Source organism: Balaenoptera borealis (assembly GCF_965194805.1).
Source record: "Balaenoptera borealis genome assembly, chromosome: 20".
Lineage (NCBI taxonomy): Eukaryota > Metazoa > Chordata > Mammalia > Artiodactyla > Balaenopteridae > Balaenoptera > Balaenoptera borealis.
In genome coordinates, this window is record NC_138879.1 from 59,201,659 (window position 1) to 59,225,254 (window position 23,596).

Here is a 23,596-nt window from a genome sequence, read left to right on the forward strand (position 1 = left end):
GGGCTGAGAAAGAGATCAAAGTGTTAATATGAAGTATTTACTGTCCACTAAATTATAGCCCAAACGGTGACAAAGGCACACATACTATGCAACGGTAAATTAAATACCAAATGGGTGTCAGACACCAAAGGCAGAAAAGGGGGTGTCCCGGATACCGGGTGGTCAGCTGCAACCTCAGGGAAGGGTTGACACAGACGGAGAAGTGGTATTTAGGAGTGTGAAAGGACAAAAGGAAGACAGTTCGGCCGGAACCTCTTCAGCAGTCAGGATTGCTGGTGTGACACTGCAAAGGCAGGAGACATAACAGGCTCTGATGGATACCTGAGTTTGCTTTGTGGCTTCCAGCCCCCGGTGGGAGCGCTCAGCAGCCTGGAGCCCCCGAAGCCCAGAGAAGGGGGTCTGCTCAGGGACTCGAGTGAGGGGCTCTTGCGGAGATAAGGGTCTGGTCTCAGGTCCTCGGCCCTTCCCTTCAGAAGATCTGTGGGGACAACAGAATCACCCGTGTGAGAAGAAGAGGCCCGACGGGTCACCACACTCCCCAGTACAACCCTCACATCAGTGTCACGTACAAATGCACAACAGACACTGAATCACTGTGCTGTGCACCTGAAACCAACACAACATTTTAAATCAACTACACTCCAGTAAAATTATTACAGAAATACACAACAGATACAGATGGAGATACATAGATACACTTTTTGGACTGAGTGATGAAAATGCAAACAGGGACGTGGTGTTTTCTAGAAAGGATTCTCCAGGCAGAACTGGCTCTGTAATTCATAGGGACTAATGCCAAGTTAGCCCCTTGTTCAAAAATTACTCTGAATTTCAAGATGGCACCAGCAGGGTACTGAACAGAGATCCTGCTTCTAAGAGCCTTTGGCAGGTGCACGGGTGGCCAGGCCCATGAAGCCAGCCCGACCCCCGGTGAAGTGCCGTGTTCTAATCGACGCGCATCTGAGGGAGGGCGCCAGCAGGAAGACCCCTAGTGGGATTATCGGGTCAAAATGCCGGGAACAGGAATGACACCCATTTCCCAGGACAGGAAGCCATGCCAACCACAGGGCCTGGCTTGCCAAAAATCAGTCACGATATTTCTTCTAAGGTTCCTCTCTGCTGTCATATTAGTTTGTGGCAAAACAGCTAATGAAACAGCCTAACCCTCCAGAGGATATTTCCTAAAGGATCACAAAAGTGCAGAATGGGAGAAAATTCCCAAGACTGTCAAGTTTGTATGTACAGAGGATTTGGGAGCAGGAAACTGGTCACTTGCTTGATGCCACACACAGCTGGTGACCAGGCTGAGCCCAGGGTCCCTCCCTCTGATGCCACAGTCGTGGAGAAAACGATACTTGTACAGCTGATAGCATCAATTATGGGTGCTCAAGCTGGGAGTGAGGCTAATTAGCTGGGAAGAGCAGAGAAAAACAGAGTTTACGTCACTAAAGGGAACAACAAAAACAGTGTATTAACCCCGGGTCCTGCAGCTTCTGGGGACGTGATGCTGCAAGGCTGGCCAGAAAGCAGGCCATTGTCACCGTGCGGTCCTTTCCGAGCCAGGTAAACAGAATCACCTGGGTGGACAGGCGCCTGCGGGGGGGGAAGGGGGGTGGCTGAGGATGAACTGTTTACTTCCGGGCAATTGCTGCTGTGGGCTCAGCGTCAGTATTTATCTTGTCAATGAAAAGAACGGTTTCTCTACACAAAGGAAACTTTAGAGCTGGAGGAACAGAGATTACCAATACTAAGACCAAAAGTTCACCTGATGCACTGGAAAATGGTTCAGATGGTAAACTTGATGTTACAGATATTTTACCACCATTGAAAAAACATAACACACACAGCCCTGTGCTTATAACCAAGTTATTCCTATTTCACGCTACGTGGCCAATGTGGAGAACTCAACGCGGGCACCCCCTCTGGTTTCCTTATTCCTCTGACCCTGGACAACCCGTGGTCTCTGGTCACCATTTCCTTCTTCCTGGAAGTCATTATGACAACTTGAAGCCCTGTACAAACCGTGACCACTTCTTTATGAAGCTGCTCATCAAAGCGATCACCAGCCTCGTCACCCGAAGGCAACCGGGTAGAAGGAATCAGGAAAAGTCCTATCCTGGTCCCAGAGCTACTCAAAATCAGTGTGGCCTTTGTAAATCGCTTAAGCTCTTCAGGGCTTGAGCCTCTTACCCGTAAAATGCAGGGAATGGACCAAGGTAATCTTTAAATTCTCAATGTCAGTGTTTATCTAAGGCTAAAATCCTATTAATTCCATGAAAAAGAAAAAATTCAGAAGGGAAAAAAATAAGGTGGTGAGGTGAAACAGTTTACAGTCAAAGGGTGAAACTTGCCTCACAGAAACAACTATTTTAAGGATAAACCTGTGTTTGACCATGGCCTAAAAGGACAGTGGGGATGTCTTTTTTATTCACCATGTCACAGAAACTGTCTAAGACACAACGGATTTCTCTCCATGCGGTCTAGATTTCTGGCTTTCTCTCCTTCTAACAGGCACCAGGAATAAGTCAGTTCGTGTTCTTTTCACCGTTTTTGTTTCCTCATAGCAGTGACCTCGCAGCCAGCCATCAATTTCCAGGGTGCAGGTTCTAGACAGCCGGAACCTTCCGCTGACGCCTCCCGGCTCTGGGGTGTGAGCCGACTCCGCAGGCGACAGTGCGTAGGTGACAACAGCCCCTCCGCGGCTCTGTCCCCAGCCCGGCTGGGTTCACTCAACCCTCCAGGCCGTCCCGCGAGGCGGACAGCACGATTTCTGTTTCGGAGATGGGGGAACCCCAGCGCCGAGGGCTGGAACAGCCGGGCCAGAGCCAGACGGTAGGCAGCAGGGGGGCCAAGGTGCAAGCCCACACGCCGTCCCACCCCGGTTCCCCCTCAACAGCTCCTTCACATCAGCCATCAGCACGGCACGTGCAGCAGGAGCGAAAATGAGGCGCGTGAGGCCCTGCGGTCACAAGCAGCGCTTCACCGTCGGGATCCGAAGTTTTAAAAACATGGCATAACAACAGGAAGAGGTCTACACTCAGAGCCAAAGATGGCTCAGAAGAGGCATATTTTAGGTACTGTGGGAGCGATAGACCTTCAGAATCAGGTAAGATTTTTTTCTCAAAATAGTTACTTTTAAAGATGAGATATGCTCTTGAGATTTAGTTAAAAGAACAGACAAAAGACCTCCAGAGCCTGACATTTCTCCCAAACTCATGCACCCTGAGAAGTGCAGCCAGCAGAACACAGCTGGGGTCTTGTGTCCATAACACATACACTCAGAATCTGAAATCGTTTGCAATAAATGCCACTTATTGCAAATAAATGATTCTTTTTCTAAGCTCAGTTTCATGCAAAGAAAAGAAGAAAAGTTTACCTCACAATACGTAAGTCAAAACTACTTCCTATTTAAGGTGATTTACCTGAGAGGGGAAGGTCTGGGAGATCCAAGTGCTGAGTCACTCCTTTGCTGGCCGGCCGAGCACTGCTGAAGGTTGAATGCCTCTGAAACCAAAAGGTACCCACACAGGTGGACGTGTCACATCAGGGACAGCATGAGCAAGGGGTGTGTGCGCGTGTGTGCGCGTGTGTGTGCGGGTGCGTTGTGTGCGCACGCGCATAAAACAGTTCTCAAGCTCGTTAGAATCCCCAGGGGGACCTTTTAAAACGACTTCTTTATTTGAATAGGTAATAAATCCTATTAGGAACAGAAGGGACACAGAGTGAAAACAAAGTCTCCCTTTCACTCCCATCACCCAGTTCTTCTCCCTGGGGTAACTGTTATTAACCAGGTTTGTGAACATCTTCCTGGAATATTCTATGTATATTCAAGGATGCGTGTAAAAAATACTGTTTTTTAATGGCCAACGGGCACATGAAAAGATGCTCCACATCGCTAGTGATCAGGGAAAAGCAAATCAAAACCACAATGAGATATCACCTCACACCTGCGAGGATGGTCATTATAAAAAAAACAACCACCACAGAAAAAACAAGTGTTGGTGAGGGTGTGGAGAAAACCCTCGTGCACTGCTGGTGGGAATGTGAAATGGTGCCGCTGGTACAGAAAACAGTAGGGAGGTTCCTCAAAAACATAAAAATAGAACTACCACGTGATCCAGCAATACCACTTCTGGGTAGATACGCAAAGGAACTGAAAACGGGATCTTGAAGAGGTACTTGCACACCCATGTTCACTGTAGCATGATTCACATTAGCCAAGAGGTGGAAACAACCTAAAAGTTTATTAACAGATAAATGGATAAAGGAAATGTGGTCTTTGCATGCAATGGAATGCTGTTTAGCCTTAAAAAAGAAAGGAATCCTGTCACTAGCTACGACCTGGATGGACCTAGAGGGCAGGACCTGCTGACAGGGGACTGCACCTGTGCCGTGGCCCGAAGCCTGAACCTACATGTTGACAGGAGTGGTCCCAGGCTGCACTTAGAGGAAGACTTCCTGATTCTGGCAGGAATAAATGTTCCTTTAATGGGCCGACCCCGGGGTGTTGTGGGAACGTTTGCTGAAGCGCAGTGCAGACCAGAGCGTCCCCCGCAGCCTTCCCTGTGTTAAATTCCTTCCTGCTTAACTAGCTAGAGTGACTGACGTACTTACAAAAGAATGGGGGTACACATTCATACAGAAATCGCCCCTTGAGTGGGGAAAAATTTGTAGAAGGAATTTCACTTTTGTAATAAGTTTAATCCAAAACAACCTAAATGCCTATCAACAGAGGAGAGGTTAAGTTAATCACTGCATTATCATATAGCCTTCAAAAAGAATGAATTACTTCTCCAAACACTGACATTGAAAGATATCTGATACATTCCTTCATTTATTCAACATATATTTATTGAGCTTCTACTATGATATGATTACGTGCAGCCACTGTTCTAGACAAGAGATATAACATCGAGCCGAAGGGATAAAAATCCCTGCCCTCGGGGGTACATGCCAATGACAAAGCGAAAGGAGCCAGTGTCTGAATAACACGTAGTGTAACCCAATTTATAACACTTTCTCTCCCTCACTACACACACACACACACACATTTTTTTTAACTACTCTTTTTTTTTTTAAAGTATTTATTTATTTATTTATTTATGGCTGTGTTGGGTCTTCGTTTCTGTGCGAGGGCTTTCTCTAGTTGCGGCAAGCGGGGGCCACTCTTCATCGCGGTGCGCGGGCCTCTCACTATCGCGGCCTCTCTTGTTGCGGAGCACAGGCTCCAGACGCGCAGGCTCAGTAATTGTGGCTCACGGGCCCAGCTGCTCCGCGGCATGTGGGATCTTTCCAGACCAGGGCTCGAATCCGTGTCCCCTGCATTGGCAGACTCAACCACTGCGCCACCAGGGAAGCCCCCCACACACATTTTTATGTTAAAGAAAAACATCTAGAATATACAACAAGCCATAAACAGTGGTTAATTCTGGGGCTAGGGAACAAGGGGGATTTTTCACTTTTTCCCTTTTATACTGAAATTTTTGAAAAAAGATATTTTAAAAATAAGGACAAGGGCTTCCCTGGTGGTGCAATGGTTAAGAATCCGCCTGCCAATGCAGGGGCATGGGTTCGAGCCCTGGTCCGGGAAGATCTCACATGCCGCAGAGCAACTAAGCCCATGCGCCACAACTACTGAGCCCGCGTGCCACAACCACTGAAGCCCGTGTGCCTAGAGCCCGTGCTCCGCAACAAGAGAGGCCACCGCAGTGAGAAGCCCACGCACCGCAATGAAGAGTGGCCCCCGCTCGCTGCAGCTAGAGAAAGCTTACGCGCAGCAACGAAGACCCAGTGCAGCCAAAGATACATAAATAAATTTATAAAATAAAATAAAATAAGCACAAGAGTTAAAAATTGGAAATAATCCAAAAGTCAACCATCAGTAGGATGGATAAACCATCAGTAGAATGGTATATTTACACAAAGGAACGTGACACCGCAACGAGAAAAGGACAAAGTGCCACAAAAATAGGAACGAATCTCACAGACTCAACGTTGAGCACAACAATCCAGTGACGAAGTCTGAGATCCCAGAGGACTGATCTGTGGCGAGAGAGGTCAGAGAACGGTTCTTTCTAGGGGGTCACTGACGAGACGGTGGCACGAGAGGCCCTTCTGAGGTGACCGACATGCTTTATCTTGGTGTTGGTTACACATGGAAACATTCAAGTTACGTACTGAAGAGGTCTGTACTTCACGGTATGTGAATTATAGCCAGCAGTGTGCTGCAGCTGGTGTGCACCTGCTCATAGGGCCAATTGATAAATCTTCAGGAATTCCACAGGCTAAGCTACTAAACACAGCCATTATTAAAATGAGACTATGTTAAAAGCAAAAGTAATAAATACTCAAAACTCACTGCTTCCTAATCATTTTTCTACATTTTGCTAATGGGGTTTACACACCTGCTGTGTCTGTCTTGTACAAATACTATCTAACGTACATCTCTTCTCAACCCCATATGCACTGAGGTCGTAGAAACAGCTTGAAATTGGCCACAACGGGAATATTTACCAAGAAATTGGCAAACACTACAAATCGGGGCTCTTTCCCCCAAGGAGCCAGTTGTAAAACATTTACTAGCAAACTTGTGTTTATAGCTCAACAAAGATAAGTAAAAACGAAGCATGACCTCTTTCACTTTTATTAAATAAAAAATGATTATCATAAAATAAATAATTGTTTTATCTGGTTTTACACAGAAGGTGGTGGAAGTTACCTTCAAGGGCAAAAAAGTGAAAAAAGTATTTTTTTTTAAAGCTTAAACGATCCCAAACAATACCCATAACTACTAATAGCATCAAAAATGGAACTTGTTGATGACAACATCAGTCTTAGCTCAGCAGAGGCAACATGCTGAGTGCCATTAATAGCAACAAAGGCCCTGGTCATAGAAATGCCAAGAGGCTTTGGTCTAAAACCTTCAGGTTTTACATGCAGTTACATGCAGTGAACTCTAAGAATTTATAAACTGTAAACATTCTCTCTCTCTGGGGGCATTTTAAAAAATCGATTCTTTGAGAGATATATCCAGTTCAATGTCCACTTCTAATAAAAATTACAATCTTCATTTAACTGAAAACTTTGACAGCGTCATCTTATGGGAAACCAAGAAAGAGGCGTTAACAAACCTGTACGACGTTTGCAGCATCTCAGACCTTCCTCAGGAACCAACAGGTAATTTTTAACGAAAGTTTCATTAGTATTATTTTAAGTGCACTAAAAAAAATGTTCCATGTGCCTCAAAAAAATAAACCCGCTGGTTCTCGGTTCCCTTTTGTTGCCTGGGTACCGCGTGACACCAGCCCTACCCCCCGCCCCACGCCGTTGGCTCTGATACCTGCATTGGAGAAACAGCGGCGGCTGGAGTGGTCCTCACGGGGATCCCACTCAGGGGGCTCCTGGAGGCCTTATGGACAGAAATGTCCTGCCCAGTTCCACCTGCCAAGAAAAGAGATGGGGACATTTCTACGCTGCTCTGGTTCAAAACAGCAAATAATAGTTCCTGACTTGCTACTCTTTTGGTGGCTAAAGAAGTATCCCATGATGCTAATTAGGTATTACGTGTACTCTTTCACCCTCTTCTGCCCTGGACCAGTATTGAATTGGGGAATGAGTTGGGGGGAGTTAACTAAATGGGGGCTGCTCTTAGATGTAGGACTCACGAGGAACAAGAAAACATACAGGGGATGAGTCACCTACAGCAGGCAGAACAGAACACTCTTGCATAAACCATTATTGTTCATTCCTTTCCCACCTTCACAGACCGAATGCAGTCACTGAGCCTTCACAGCTTCCGGTCTTTGTAGTCTAATCTTAATCTAATTTAGCCCCAAACTATTTTAGCAGAGACGGCATCCTAGGGTTAGCTGTTACTCTGGCCTTCCACTACAACAGGCATATCTGTTGCAATCAAGGGAAGAAATACATTGTATTTTGCATACAGGCACATTTGGTTTCTTCTCTTCCCTGTCTTTATGGGTGTACAGTAGAGAGATGCATTTTTCTCATGTGGCGGTAACAGTGAATAAAGGTGAATTGTGGGTCAGGCAGACACTGCCAGAAAAAGCTGGGCATGTCCCACGATCAGGAACACAGGTCAGCACCAGGGGCCGCACACAAGACCACGGGGAGAAGCTTGTAGCAGCACGTTCTAGGATAACGAAGGCCAGGGTGTCAGCAAGGCGGCCGAACACACAGATCTGTGCCTCATTTCCCAAGAGATGGAGCCTCTGGCCGACCCTGCTAATCCTCACGAGATGGCAAGAAGGCCATCAGCAGTGGCCTGGATTTCACAGACACAGAGGCAGAAAAGGAAGGTGGAGAGGCAGGAACTGGAGTTGAGGAGAGGAGGACAGGAGAGCTGGCTCTCTCTGTTGTCTCACTGGAGCCCCAGAGGGCATCGCGCACCATGTCTACACGTGGATGGCCTGGGAAGGGCCCCGTGGTCACACCAATGTGGGACCAGAGTGGTGGAGGATGGGCTTGATCCATGGGGCCACGGTCTGAATTTGAGTTTCGCTTATGAAACAGAATGATGAAATACCTGGACGTCCCAAGTCAAATGACTTGATAAGGGACTTAACGGTGGTTGCAGACTCTGAAGACGTGGAAGGAGCTCTGTTCACGTAGACGCCGTGCCACCGGCCAGGGGCGTCCACCTCGGAGGGCTCCGAGTCTTCCTTCACAGGTCTGCATGGCAAAGAGCAAATCAGATTGAAAAGGTGGAGGATGTCCCCACAGGACACAGAACAGAGACGGAAAGAACCAACGTCGAGAAGAGGAAACAAATCTGGGAGGAGGATCCCAAACTGAAAATCCTGTTTTCCCTAACAGCTTTGCATTTTAGGAAATAACGTGGGTACCGCTCTTAATTTTCATCAGAGAGATGTCTTCTCCGGAATGGCCAGAGATAGCATTTTTATATGTAGAGTGACTTGACATGAGCTCTAAATAAAAAGGATGTAACTGTAAACTGCAAAAAAAAACCCAGACAAATGTTATTTATCATAAAATAGTTAGCTTACTGTCCGTGGTGGATACAACGGGTTGGTGTGTCAATGTGAATCTCATCCCCACCTGGCGCACAGAGGTTGGAAAGATGACATTTCGGGACCCCCCCCGCAGCTAGGATTTCCGATGGGGGATTTAGGCTCCCAGCAGAAAGACTGGACGAGCCGTGGATCGGGACCCGAGTCAGGAAGGAGAGGCAGGGCACAGGGCTTTCACTACGCGGAGACAGACGGAAGCAGAGGCAAGGTGCGCCTGCGGCTGGAAACTGGTGGCAGCTTTCCGACCAGGCAGGCAGCGTCCTGGTTTAAGGCTCCCCTTCACGGCAGAGGCAGCAGCTCTCCTGGCAGCCCAGTTCTGTGCGCTGTGACTTCGAGCGTTGCTCCCGGAAGCTCAGCCTGGAGTCTGTCTCTCCAGCCGTCCCCCCATCCCCCAACGATCCTGCAAGCCCTTTGGTGCCTTCCTGCTTAAACCCACGAGGCTGCCACCTCTTAGGTACAAGAGAATCCTGACTCATGTGTTTGCCCCCCAAGAGAATGGTAATTGTACTCTAGAGCAACAGTGCAACTCTGCGTGAGCTGAGGCTTCTCCACTCTCCCACACTTTCCTGGCGAGTTCTCTCTGTGGTTTCCAGACTGCAGCACAGACTCATAGAAGAGCCTTTTAAAGACAGACCATCGGCGTCAATCCTCTCATGCATGGCTTCCTCATCCAGGGGACGTTAGCCTGTCATTTAATCTCCCTGTGAATGAGCCAAGACAACACCTCCCGACTTCCGATTCCTAAATCACTGCTCTTTCTATTGTGTCAAATTGCCACAGCTGTTTTGCAAAAAGGTGACTAATGTATGAGAATGGCTCAAACAGAACACTTCTGGCAGTGTACTTTAAATAAGGTCAGTGGAAGTTTAAAATATTCATTTATTGATCTTTTTGAAAGGAACCTAGCTACTCATAAGCTTCTGTGCTTGAATTTACTTGTCCTTAATTCTCAAAGCTTTCTCCTGTTGCTCTGTAATCAACGTGAGTAGAATAAATTTAAGTGAAACAGAACTTAAAACACTTAAGTCACACTGCCCTACGCTCTTGTCTCCACAGTCCCTTCTTTTGAGTGAAAAAAAAGAAAAAATCAGTAAATTGATGACTTTTTCTGGAACGAAATATCAGGTATTTCAGAAATTGGTAAGGGTTTTTTTTTTTTTTTTTTTTTTTTTAATCGAATGGGGTTGGTTTTTGTTATTTTCCCTGTTGTGTCACACAGTATGAAATCAGATGGTAAGTATGCAGAAAGAGAGCGAAATCAGGTTAGGTACGAGCAGGGAAAAAACCTCTCATTTCTGTCCCAGCCATTCTCAGGAAGGTGATAAAGAGGGCACCTTCTTACCCATCCATGTACCCGTCCTGCCACCTGGCCTGGAGGATTTAAAGCACCCCTCAAAGGAAGACTGTTTTTAAAAATCCATTTTTATTTCACTCCTTGATAATTTAATGAGAATAAAATTACATTCCGCCAAGGTGCTCCCTTTGATTACCTAAGTTTCTCTGTGACTCACAACATCAAATGATACAGAAGACTCATTTCGACACCATAAGGAAGTAGCAAGGATGCAAGAACCAATCCCAGCCCCCCTGCTTTCAGGTATCAAGGGCAGCGTTCCACACTAGCAACGCTAGTCTGCTGGGCTAGGACAGCAAGAATGAGTGTGAGAAAACCCCGCCAGCTGTTTAAGTAGGTTAACGAAGCTACTGGACTAAAGACCTACCACGTTACATAACAGCGATATATGTGTGTGTGTGTGTGTGTGTGTGTGTGGTGTGTAGGGAGAAGACCCACAGAAGTGTGTGTGTGTGTGTGTGTGTGTCTAGGGAGAAGCACAGGGGTGTGTGTGTATGTAGGGAGAAGATGCATAGGGGTGTGTGTGTGTGTGTGTCTAGGGAGAAGACGCATAAGGGTGTGTGTGTCTGTGTGTGTGTGTAGGGAGAAGACCCATAGAAGTGTGTGTGTGCATGTGTGTGTCTAGGGAGAAGCACAGGGGGTTGTGTGTGTGTGTGTGTGTTTCTAGGGAGAAGAAGCATAGGGGTAGGGGTGTGTGTGTGTGTGTGTCTAGGGAGAAGCAGCACAGGGGTGTGTATGTGTCTGTGTGTGTGTCTGTGTGTGTGTGTCTAGGGAGAAGAAGCATAGGGGTAAGGGTGTGTGTGTGTGTGTGTGTGTAGGGAGAAGAAGCATAGAAGTGTGTCTGTGTGTGTGTGTGTGTGTGTAGGGAGAAGAACCATAGAAGTGTGTGTGTGTGTCTAGGGAGAAGAAGCACAGGGGTGTGTGTGTGTGTCTCTGTGTGTGTGTGTGTGTGTGTCTAGGGAGAAGAAGCATAGGGGTAGGGGTGTGTGTGTGTGTGTTTGTGTGTAGGGAGAAGAACCACAGAAGTGTGTCTGTGTGTGTGTGTGTGTGTGTGTGTGTGTAGGGAGCAGAACCATAGAAGTGTGTGTGTGTGTAGGGAGAAGACCCACAGAAGTGTGTGTGTGTGTGTGTGTGTGTGTGTGTCTAGGGAGAAGCAGCATAGGGGTGTGTCTGTGTGTGTGTGTGTGTGTCTAGGGAGAAGAAGCATAGGGGTAGGGGTGTGTGTGTATGTGTGTGTGTGTGTGTGTGTGTAGGGAGAAGAACCATAGAAGTGTGGCTGTGTGTGTGTGTGTGTAGGGAGAAGACCCACAGAAGTGTGTGTGTGTGTGTGTAGGGAGAAGAAGCATAGGACGCTGTTGGTCCCATCAGCGCTGTAACCGTGAGCAGGGACACCGCTTGGCTTCAGACTGTTGGGATCGACCAGCAACAACCCCAGCGATAAACCGAGTACGACATTCCCTCTGTTCTGCAGAAGAATAAAGACTCTGTATTCTATAAAGGATACTAAGAAATACTCAAGCATACAACCAGGTGTACACTAGCCAATTCACTAAGTAAAGGAAACACTCCAAGGGCCCACTGTGGGTTAGACACTGTTCACGGTCAGCTGCGGCCTCCTAAGACACATGAGAGGCTCTCGGGTTGATCTGCAAAGTAAAACTCACACGTATAGCCAACAGAGCCTTGGAAATCCCTTGAATCGCCCAAAAGGACAGCTCGCGCGGTGCTGTAAATACAACTGCACACAAAAGCCTCCTGCAGCTGCACTTCTTGCGCTTTGCTCAATCTGCTTCTCAGTGCAGCTCAGACAGCTGCGTCGTTTAGCGACCACGTTTAACCAACCACAGAAACGAGGCGTGTTTCCCGTCTGCTCCCAGCATGTACAACTCTGGTGACAATGAATAATTTCCACAAAAAAATCTGTGTCTGATATATAACTCCACGGCCCGTGCCATGGGTCTTAAAATCATTATCTAATTTACTTTTCCGCAAAAACTCCGTAAGTTACAATCCTTCATTTTAGATGAAACACTTGATGAAGGTCATAAGGCTTGTATGTGGGGAATCTGGGGTGAAAACCCAGCTGTTTGACATGCCTTTCTCAGGTTTTTCTATGATGCGTGGGTGTCCTGTGAGAGGCACAAAGGGCTCTTAAAAAAAAAAGTAATAATGCTGATGGGACTTCTCCAAATTTGTTTAATGTATATTTAAGAAAAATGCTACCAATATTTCTTTCCTTGCTCTTATTTTTATGGGGTAATCTGCTCTTAGGAGGTGCAACCCACCCCTGAGAACGACAGATAGTCAGTTGTATGTGAGGCCACCCGAGGCACCAACACGGGAGATGGGGGTGTGTCCTGCCCGTGGACCACGTCCCCTGCTCGCTGACTGCTGCCTACCTTCTGTACCTCTCACTGGTATTTAAACGTGTACATGCGCCTATGTCTGTACTCACCCCTTACTTATTAAATGTTGTCTAATGCCTCTAACGCATGGCTTCCCTTGTTTGGTTACAGAACAGAATCTTCAAATAGTGTCGGTTTTCTACGGCTCTTAGGTCATCACACAGGGCACAGCTCGGCGTTGCTGTCGGTTTTGATCCAAGGACATGCGAGTTATTGCTCGCAATTAGTTTTAAGGTATTCAAAGGTTAACTATGTTTGGGAAACGTCGCATTACACCACTGATGCCTTCACAATCGGGAGACTAGTATTTGTAAAGAAGACGGGGCACATCCATCTCGCACTCAGCACAGCTCTTTCCTGAACAACTGAATGGAGCCCACCCAGGCCCTTCCTGGGGCCGCACAGACCGACGGCCCGTGACTCCCCTCCACCCACTGGCTTCCGGACCAAAGCCCGGCCGCCTGATGCTCTCTTCCTCTTCTGTCCTCCGTGCCTTTGCTTGTTCTGTATCCTGACCTGGAAGGAAATGTTCCCAAGATGTTTCTTCTTATTGTGCACAACACAAACCTAAAAGAAGTCTGCAGGTCCACAGCGAGACAGAAATCAGTTAAGCATTCTGTCTCAGGTGTCAGTGTCCTCGGAATTTCAGTGTAAGTATGTCTATGACAATAAAAACAAACAGCGTAAAACGGCATTTTGAACACAAGCCTCTTACCCTCCAAATCCCAACGGCAAGCAACACAGGAATACATCGTAAAAACCCTGCATCGGCACCAGAAACTACAGAAAGATAGCATGTCCGTGCCTCTGACTTTGAAGAATTTCTGTGACGCAGAGAATAAGTGGGGGAAAGTGACGAGAAAAATACTACCGGTTTACCCCGATTCCCTTGCAAAGAGATTGAAGATGTGGGAAACCCCACTGAGGCCCTGGGTCCTGGAGGGCGGCCAGGGCTGGAAGCAACACCTGGGGGACAGGCAGAGCACCCCTCCCGCAAAGGATCAGTGACACAAAGAAAGACACGCCTGTCCGAGGAGGCCGGGGTGGTTGATCCCCGGCACAAAGGACAGTAGTAAAAGGGGGCAGATCGGGAATGGCCACAGGACACGCCTGAAATGGACAACGGCCAAGCAAAACAGACCCCAAAACCAGCTCCTACATGCCGCCTTCACCAAACAGAGAAGAAACTGGACACGGGTGAATCCCCCCCGCTGGCACCTCCTCCTCTGCACTCCTTGCCCTGTCTGTGTCTCCGACATGCGACAGAAATTTACCTTAAAGAGGCTTCCTTCAAGTTCAAGATATGAGAAGAAGATTTCAAGAGCAGTCAGGCAGAGTGAGCACAGATCGAGGCAGAATCCAGCCACTGATCCAGGGCGAGTGACAGGGCCCTGATACACTTTTATCCACTGAAGCAAGAATAAGTGATGGGAAAAAACAGGCCCTGATCCATGAATAGATTTCACAGTATAAACTGAAAAGAATCACCGCACTCAAGGGAGAACAGACATTTGTAAATACAGAACAGGAAACAGATTTAGACACTTAAAAGCATCTGCCTTCAGAATACAATAAAATTCAAGAAAGTATATGAAAGATGACACTTTAAGATGAAAGGCCAAGTGTAAAAAATTGTATTAGCAATCATATAATCCCATGAAGACAGTTTAAAGCAGAATCAGCTCCAGAGAAAGAAGAACAAGAGCACACTGGGAAAGTCTCTCTGAAAACGGATGAAATGAACGACGTCAAGGTGGGATTTCAGTTCTGCGGGCAAAGGATGGTGTGGTGATATAATAAACGGTGCTGGCGTGACTGCTGTCCATCTGGAAGAAGAAGACCCACTCCTCACATCAGACTAAATAAAGAAAGCAGACCAAATATCTGAGAGAGTATGTGTGTAAAACAGATGAAGAATACTGATTACCTTCCAGGACGCTACTCAAGGGGGAGAAGGATGAATATTTTCTTTAACACCTCCATTTTATTACCGGTTCACCTAAATATTACTTCATAATTAAGAAGAAATCCAATACAGTAAATCACCAAACAATCTGCTATTTGTCTTTAAATTTCAACAAGACAGTTCTAGACTTCAAATACCATGTCCTGTACTTTCCAATACTCCAGAATCTTTAATTAAAAATTCATTTATGCAAAATTATTATACTTGCTCCTTGCCCTCGTTTCCAATAATGAAATCATTTAAAAAAAAAAATAACATTTGTACTTAAAACTCAACCTCCTATCTACAACTTGCATTGAAAATACCGTTTGCTTCTGCCTCAATTCCAGTCATCTGACGTGGCTTTAAAGTTCTGAAACTACACACCCTGGAAAATTGAGAACAAAGTGACCAGAAGGCCCCGCAGAAACGTGGCCAGTGATTAAAAATCAGGCAAAAGACTCTTCTAAATAACGACATGTTTATTTAGCACTTCATAAACGCTTACATATAAAAATACTTGACAGTCCCCAGAGGAAGACAGATCAAAATATGTGGGGCAGAGACAGCTGTGCATTTGAAGCTGAGGTTGCATTTTTCTTGTTTGTATTTGAAAACACCCGGCAAATGAGTTTTATATCATCCTAAGGATTCTCAGTCCGAGGTAAAGATCTCCCAGTATGTAAATTCCTGTCCCACCAGGACAACTCCAGCGAATGTCAGAACTATTTTTACAGAGAGGACATCGACCTCTCCTCTTTCTGTCACCACGTCGAATTTTTCTAGTGACTCTGTGCTCTCTTGTATGACACCCACAATGTCCTCCTGAGTTAAAGGGCTTTCCTGTTCCTAATTTTCCGTGGATCCCATCTTGTCTCACCTTCCTGATGACGTAGCTAATGGTCTAGAAGTTCTTCACACGAGAGCTGCAATGAGTTCTGCCTGACGGAGGTTGCTGAATTGGACCCAGATCTTCACAAACGTACGTACTTCCAAGAGTTTCAAGTCACGCTTTGAATCTTGGATCCCGCTGAGTTATATGCTTCTGGATTGAAAAAGTCTTTAGATTTCCAGGGTGAGTTTTATTCACGAGGCTTTTGTCGTTGTTCGTTAGTTCTCAGTTCAATTCCAATTAGCACCGTCACCACAGAAACTTATCTGATTCAACTACATCCTTTATGATCAAGCAAACATCTATGCATATTGAACCCCAAAGAGATTTTGGAAATCAGCCCAAAACATGGTGGTGGCTTGTTTCAGACGAGCTTAAGGAAGTCAGACCCCAGCGTGAAAAGGTGAAATCAAGACTTGACACAGAGGAAGCAGAACTTTCTAACTTCTTCAGAACGAGACGTCATGCAGACGGCTTCCTATTTCACCTAAAACAGTGTTAATTCCAAGCTTATCAGACACTGTATTCAAAAGGAAACATAAAAATAAACTCCAAAAAAGTAAAGCACGGCCTGGGCTGCGTTCACTCTGCACGTGCAACGCCACGGCCCTCGCTCAGCACTCTGGCTGCATCTCGAAAATTTTTTCACGACAGACTTTGTTTTGCAGAACAACTTTATTTTGTGCTCCAAACAAAAGACTGCTGAATCTTCTGAGAAGAACAAAGAAAAAAAAAAAAAAAAGAGGGAAGGATCATCTTTGTGTAGAGTTGACTCCAAAATGCAAAAAGAAAAAAAAAAAAAAAAAGGTAAAGAGACTTGATGACAATGACTCTGGGCAACAGTGGCTGTTCTAAGGAGACCGTTTGGTTCTTTATCAAAAGGTTATTTCTCCTCTACACATTCCCCCTTTCACACAGAAATGGCTGTGGTTTCCCATCATGGCAAGGGCTGGGCGGCCTCTCTTCCACCACCTGCTCTGCTATAGCTGACAGAGACCATGGAGCTGGAAAATAGAAACGGGAGGCAAAGGCTGGTAAAGGTGTCACTTAACGCAACACGACCTTAGTCTACACACACAAGGGCTAACAGCTGGCGCTGTCCACGGGGAAAAGCTCAGAGCAGCACGTCTGAATTTCGACTGTCCCCATCTCTTTTGGAAGTCAAAGGTCTTCAGACAGAGAAAATGCTAAAACTTCAACACGCCGGGCTCCTCCCACTAGACCGTCACCAACAGACAAGGGTGTCGGCAGAGATGTCCAAGACCAACCAAATCAGGCCCCTGTAATTGACAGAATGGCTCGTGCTTCCCTCTACTGTCCTACAGTTAAGGCCAAAAAAAAAAAAAAAAAAAGATTTCTTTTACTATTACAGTACACACACTCTAAAGGCTTCAGGGAAGCTCACGCCCACTTCTCAAAGCAAATCTGTAAAGACAGGGGCCTGGGAGCAGGGAAGTAGACGTAGCTCTTTAGAATCATAGGCTACAGCTCTAATGCCACAGATGCAAACTGAAGCTTTGAAAAAATAAGTCATGTGAGAGTGAAAGGATTATGCTTGTTGGGATACCAGAGGACCGGTTTCTACTTCGAGGGGCAAATAAAATGCCAGAGGCCCCCAGCAGTTGGAGGTTCGCATGTGAGGTTCGCTCGGAAACTGCTCAGGAATCCCCACGAGAACTGGCCCCCTCGCTGAAGGGCCGGAGATGCTGTATCAAAGCATCCACAGGGAGAGAGCCGGACAAGTCATCTCAGTGACCCAAGAAGCTATGCCTCCAACTTCCTACTTTCCCTCTCCAGCGACAGCTCCAGACACCCAGCGAGCGGCTGTGACACATTACAGCTGTAAGAACAACACACAGGGCGCGCAGGCACACAACTGACGTCAGGGCAGAATGCACGTGTGCACACACAGAGTTAAAAGCCAATTCCAGAGAGTCTGGCAGTGACCGGCCGCCATGCTGCTCAGTTCAGAGGTGACAACGAGAGAACCAGTGGTACAAGCTAAACACACTGGGAACCTTCGACGTTCTATTTTAGAAACTGATACAGTTATTTAGGCACAGACATTCAGTGTGTTTAACTCTTTAAGAGGCTGCTTATTGGTGTCATATGATACATACAGCAAAAATCGAATGAGTCACCCTAAAAACAATGGTCCATACTGTGTCAGAGAAACAGAAGGCACACAAAGGTCTCTCCCTGCTACTGTTTGAGACGCCCGTGTCATGTACATATCACCGACAGTGTCTTCTGTTAGAAAGGCTGCGTGTGGCCCATCAAGGCATTAAGTCGAGCTGCACGTGTGTTCTCTGAATCCCAAGGACTTAACTTTTCAGGAAAAAGGTCTGATGTTTTAACTTTGGTGAAAGTTTTAATTTCATTGTATTTCTCTTAATGGTTCAAAACAAGAAGCAGCCAGAGTTGAAAAAGTTATTCATTATCCTTCCATCCAATAATTTCTGTGTCTGGCGAAACAGATCATTTTCAGGTCCACAAAAACTACACGGGTTTGTTCAAATTTCTGGAAGAGAAAGAGGAGGTCCACAGCCCAGCTACAATACGGAGATGCCACTGTGTAAGGGAGACCCAAGGCTTGTGCTGGGAACGTGGTACTGGGGGCACATGTGTCCCTGACTCCCCCATCAGAGAAAGGCCCCCTGACCAAACAGTCTCAGAACAGAGCTTAGGGGGGTCTTAAAATCCGACCTACTCTTACCTTCTCATTTTTTTTTTTTTATTTATATTTTATTTTTGGCTGTGTTGGGTCTTTGTTTCTGTGCGAGGGCTTTCTCTAGTTGTGGCAAGCGGGGGCCACTCTTCATCACGGTGCGCAGGCCTCTCCTTATCGCGGCCTCTCTTGTTGCGGAGCACAGGCTCCAGACGCGCAGGCTCAGCAATTGTGGCTCACGGGCCTAGTCGCTCCGCGGCATGTGGGATCTTCCCAGACCAGGGCTCGAACCCGTGTCCCCTGCATTGGCAGGCAGATTCTCAACCACTGCGCCACCAGGGAAGCCCATCATTTTTTTTTTTTTTTAATTTATTTATTTTTGGCTGTGTTGGGTCTTCATTTCTGTGCGAGAGCTTTCTCCAGTTGCGGCGAGCGGGGGCCACTCTTCACCGCGGTGCGCAGGCCTCTCACCGCCGCGGCCTCTCGCTGCGGAGCACAGGCTCCAGACACGCAGGCTCAGCAGTTGTGGCTCACGGGCCCAGCCGCTCCACGGCATGTGGGATCCTCCCAGACCAGGGCTCGAACCCGTGTCCCCTGCATTGGCAGGCAGGTTCCCAACCACTGCGCCACCACGGAAGCCCCTCATTTTTTTTTTTAAATAAATTTATTTATTTATTTATTTATTTATTGGCTGCGTTGGGTCTTCATTGCTGTGCGCGGGCTTTCTCTAGTTGCGGCGAGCGGGGGCTACTCTTCGTTGTGGTGCACGGGCTTCTCTTGTTGCGGAGCACGGGCTCTATGCGTGCGGGCTTCAGTAGCTGTGGCACGCGGGCTCAGTTGTGGCTTGCGGGCTCTAGAGCGCAGGCTCAGTAGTTGTGGCGCACAGGCTTAGTTGCTCCACGGCCTGTGGGATCTTCCCCGACCAGGGCTCGAACCCGTGTCCCCTATATTGGCAGGCGGATTCTTAACCACTGCGCCACCAGGGAAGCCCTTACCTTCTCATTTAAGAGAGGAAGGAGCTCGGTCTGGGAAGAAAACCTTGCCAGTTTGTGGCAAAGATGAGACCAGAGCCTCATTTTCCCATGTGCCTTAGTAACAGTTATTCTGACTCCAAAATAAAAATACCTCTGAAAACATCACAGGATTGAAGATGGCTAATGAGCTAAGCTTTAGAATCATCTAAAACTACTACGTTAAATAACGTTCCACTTTAACTATTGAGTTCTTGGTAATAAACGCTAACTTGCCTTCACACCCAGGCACCCCACCTGCCTGCCTACTGGCCTATGATCTCTCGAATGCCAGTTGATGAGAATGTGAATCAGTCCATCCAGGGTCACGATCAAGTCGCTTTTCTGATGCTCTTACTTTCTCTTGGTTGTACTTAGAGGACCCCATCAGAGAATTTTCTGCAAGTTCTTTGGCTGTGGCTGAACCGAGAAGGACTTCTGAGTTCTCGTCAGAAGACTGTCAAAGTCAAGAACCCAGGCAGCCAAGATGGAAACACTCTGCGGCTTTGGGACCTCGGAGGGTGTGAGCTGGCTGCAAGTCTGGCTCACGTGGTAGGTTCAGGAAGAGGTGGAGGCATCAGCAAGTAACTTTCCAATAGCCAATGCTTTAGAAGGGGCAGCTAGCCGGGGCAGCACAAAATCAGACAAGAAACCACTCTGGCAATCATCTGAAGGGCAATGACAGCCAAGAAACCCACGGACGCCTGCAGGGTTTCAGTAACACGCTATGTTCTGAACTGGTGTCAGTTCTCGAATTTTGAAACATTTTGTGATAAAGGGATTAAACTGCTGGAATTAGGAGGTAGGTTTGCAAATCACTTGAAAATCAAAAGAGAAACATACTGTGTTTGAAAAAAAAAGTGACCCTAAGTTTGAAAATGTTGGATGTAGCACATGGGGCCCTAAATTGTCAAGACGCACTCAAATTTCCTGTGGTATCAGGGTTCGAGTTGTATAATCTGACCTGTATCTTAGAATCTAAGTAAGAAATGCAGCATCCCATACAATAACTTATTTAGGGTCACCTCTTAAACTCAAGGCTTGTCTTTTATCATTCATCTGTAAATTCACGTATATATGAAGCAATGCAGGTTATGACGTGGTTCCTCTTCCAAAGACACATAACAGAAAAACAAGACACGTGGACAAATAACAAAAGCAGACACCAAAGCAAACCAGAATGACCTCACAATCATTTCAATAGGGAACACTATGAAATCTAGTTTTCCTATTCTGCTTCTCCCTTAAAATTCACGTGCTTTTGGTGGCCAGAGGGTATAGGTGTGACTATAAAATTATGATCTTGATTTTCATAAACAAAGGGCCGCCAGATTGATTGAAGCAAGTTTGGTAAGAGAATCAAAAGAGAATTCTGAGCAGAAATCTACTCCTTCCACTGCTGTGAAGTTCATGATACTATATCAGACCCAGAGGCTCGGAATCCAGCCTCTGTCAACCCTGGAAAACAGGTAAAAAGGGAAAACTGTACAAATCTGCATCCAGAACTTAATAAATCTGATTTTTAAATTCTACTACGTTTTATGTTGAGAGAAATCCAAAAATTCAAAATAACTTCTAATAACCAAGAATCTCAACGTCAAGGACATCTATTCCTGATTGGGAAAAAGACAGCACTGCATCAGCTGAAGCCTAAAATACTGTTGATAGTCTTGTGTGTAAACCATTTACATTTTAAACAATAACCAACTCTGGGCTCACTTTGGGAACAGCTTATTCTGAAAGCTCGCTGCTAAGAAGGGCCTGCTTGGGTAACGGACTGTGCTGTCCCCCTCGAGAGCAGAAGGGAATCACGTATCAGCCGGACGTATGTTCTCCACGCTCACCCTTTTTAATAAAGCGGCTTATTTCAAGGTCTTCTGCAGGGAGCCCACGGGGGCTGCTAATACAGAAGCAGGTCCTGGGCCAGGACGGTGAGGCCTCCACCTGGTGGCCAGGCCCCAGGAAGCGGTCAAGTTTCTCCCACTGGGCGAGGGTGACCGACACGAGTGGCCCGGACCAGCAGTGAGATGTAAGAGCATCCTCTCCTCCAAACCCAGAGAGGACCTGGCTAAAACTTTGTCCCCTCGAGTGACGAGCTTTCTCACCACCGGGAACGGCGGTGACGGTGCTGGGCGGAATATTTCTACCGTGGAGCTAGTTATGCCCTGGCCGTGGGGTTCATTATACCCTGGCTGTGGGGTTAGTTATTCCCTGGCCTTGGGGTTAGTTACTCCCTGGCCGGGGGTTACTTATTCCCTGCCCACAGGTTACTTATTCTTTGGCTTGGGTCAGTTATTCCCTGGCCGTGGGGTTAGTTATTCCCTGGCCGTGGGGTTCGTTATTCCCTGGCCGCGGGGTTAGTTATTCCCTGGCCACGGGTTAGTTATTCCCTGGCCTTGGGGTTAGTTATTCCCTGGCCGTGGGGTTAGTTATTCCCTGGCCGTGGGGTTAGTTATTCCCTGGCCGCGGGGTTAGTTATTCCCTGGCCTTGGGGTTAGTTATTCCCTGACCGGGGGTTAGTTATTCCCTGGCCGGGGGTTAGTTATTCCCTGGCCTTGGGGTTAGTTATTCCCTGGCCGTGGGGTTAGTTATTCCTTCGCTGGGGGTTAGTTATTCCCTGGCCGGGGGTTAGTTATTCCCTGGCCTTGGGGTTAGTTATTCCCTGGCCGTGGGGTTAGTTATCCCCTGGCCGTGGGGTTAGTTATTCCCTGGCCGGGGGTTAGTTATTCCCTGGCCTTGGGGTTAGTTATTCCCTGGGCTTGGGGTTAGTTATTCCCTGGGCTTGGGGTTAGTTATTCCCTGGCCGTGGGGTTAGTTATTCCCTGGCCGGGGGTTAGTTATTCCCTGGCCTTGGGGTTAGTTATTCCCTGGCCGTGGGGTTAGTTATTCCCTGGCCTTGGGGTTAGTTATTCCCTGGCCTTGGGGTTAGTTATTCCCTGGCCGTGGGGTTAGTTATGCCTTTGTTGGGGGTTAGTTATTCCCTGGCCGGGTGTTAGTTATTCCCTGGCCTTGGGGTTAGTTATTCCCTGGCCGTGGGGTTAGTTATTCCTTCGCTGGGGGTTAGTTATTCCCTGGCCGGGGGTTAGTTATTCCCTGGCCTTGGGGTTAGTTATTCCCTGGCCTTGGGGTTAGTTATTCCCTGGCCTTGGGGTTAGTTATTCCCTGGCCGGGGGTTAGTTATTCCTTAGCCGTGGAGTTAGTTATTCCCTGGCTGGGGCTGGGGGCAGAGGAACCTGGAGGGGAGGCGAGGGCTCAGGACAGACGCCCAGCATCACGTGCGTGGATGCCGGCAGCCCCGGCCAGGAGAGCAGGTGGGCCCGGCCCCGGGTACCTGCGGCACTGACCCACCTGCCGCGGGCCCGCGCGTCCCCCAGGGCCTTCTGCAGCCGGGCGTTCTTCTCCTCCTCCTCCAGCAGCCGCCGCTTGACGGCACGCAGCTCCTGCTGGGCCTCGCACTTGATGTCGTTGGCCACCACCACCGCTGTCTGCAGGTCAGCCTGGAAGCGCCGCCACTCCTCCGTCTCGTCCTGGAAGAGCCGCAGTCCGCGCCCGCATTAGACCGGCCCCCGGGCTGGGCTGCGGGGCCCCAGGTGGGTCCCCGGGCGAGGTCGGCTGTAGCAGCCTCGCCACCGGGAAAAGGCCCAGGCGGGGCTGCACCCTCAGGTGTCGGAGTGCCCGTCCTGAAATCAAGGCCGCCTGAACTTCCCTCCCGGCCACGCCGTTCGTGGTTCCAGGGCCCGGGCCCCGCAAACCTGCTATACGCAGCGGGCCAGAGAGTCGTCAGGGTACCTCTCAGAGGTGTCCAAACCTAAGTTAACGGGGACACTTCCAGTAAAATGATGGAGGGCGTCCCACCCCTGCCGTGACCGCGTCTCACCTTTATCTGCTTCGTCAGAGTCTTCAGCTGCCTCTCCAGGTCCGACTTCTGTTCCTCCAGTTTCATCACATTGCCTGGAAATGAACAGGCAGACGGAGTTGGAAAAGTCTCGAGACTCTGGGGAGAAGCTAAGTTCGGAAGCAGAGCAGACCCAGATCCTGCAACAGGCTTTGAAGCCCACCCCTTCTGCCGGGGCCCCATTCAGCGTCCTGAGCACGGGAGCCAGAGGCAGGGGCTCCTCCAGGAGAGAGCGGGATGATTCGGGAAAGCGGTGGTGTGAGGTTAGGGCACAGCCTCACAGAGCTCTGGGAAGAGAGCAAACAGCGGCTCACACTCACACACTTACTCTCGGCCTCCCTGGAAGTGCACGCGGCACCCTGAACATCCTTCATCAC

At 47.9% G+C, this 23,596-nt stretch overlaps 1 protein-coding gene across 5 annotated transcripts in view; it reads right to left on the reverse strand.

The window, feature by feature from the left end:
* SPECC1 (sperm antigen with calponin homology and coiled-coil domains 1) overlaps window positions 1-23,596 on the reverse strand; it is a 253,018-nt gene that overhangs the window by 55,393 nt on the left and 174,029 nt on the right. For 4 of the 5 annotated variants that reach the window (XM_082374046.1, XM_082374048.1, XM_082374044.1 and 1 more), the window contains 6 exons: window positions 23,202-23,275; window positions 22,673-22,851; window positions 8,546-8,691; window positions 7,340-7,440; window positions 3,423-3,504; window positions 322-478 (listed from right to left, as the gene is read on the reverse strand). In XM_082374046.1, the coding sequence (XP_082230172.1) occupies window positions 322-478; window positions 3,423-3,504; window positions 7,340-7,440; window positions 8,546-8,691; window positions 22,673-22,851; window positions 23,202-23,275 (739 nt within the window). Of the gene's footprint in view, window positions 1-321; window positions 479-3,422; window positions 3,505-7,339; window positions 7,441-8,545; window positions 8,692-15,218; window positions 16,651-22,672; window positions 22,852-23,201; window positions 23,276-23,596 lie in introns of those variants that run through there. The other variant, XM_082374047.1, reaches the window with a different exon arrangement.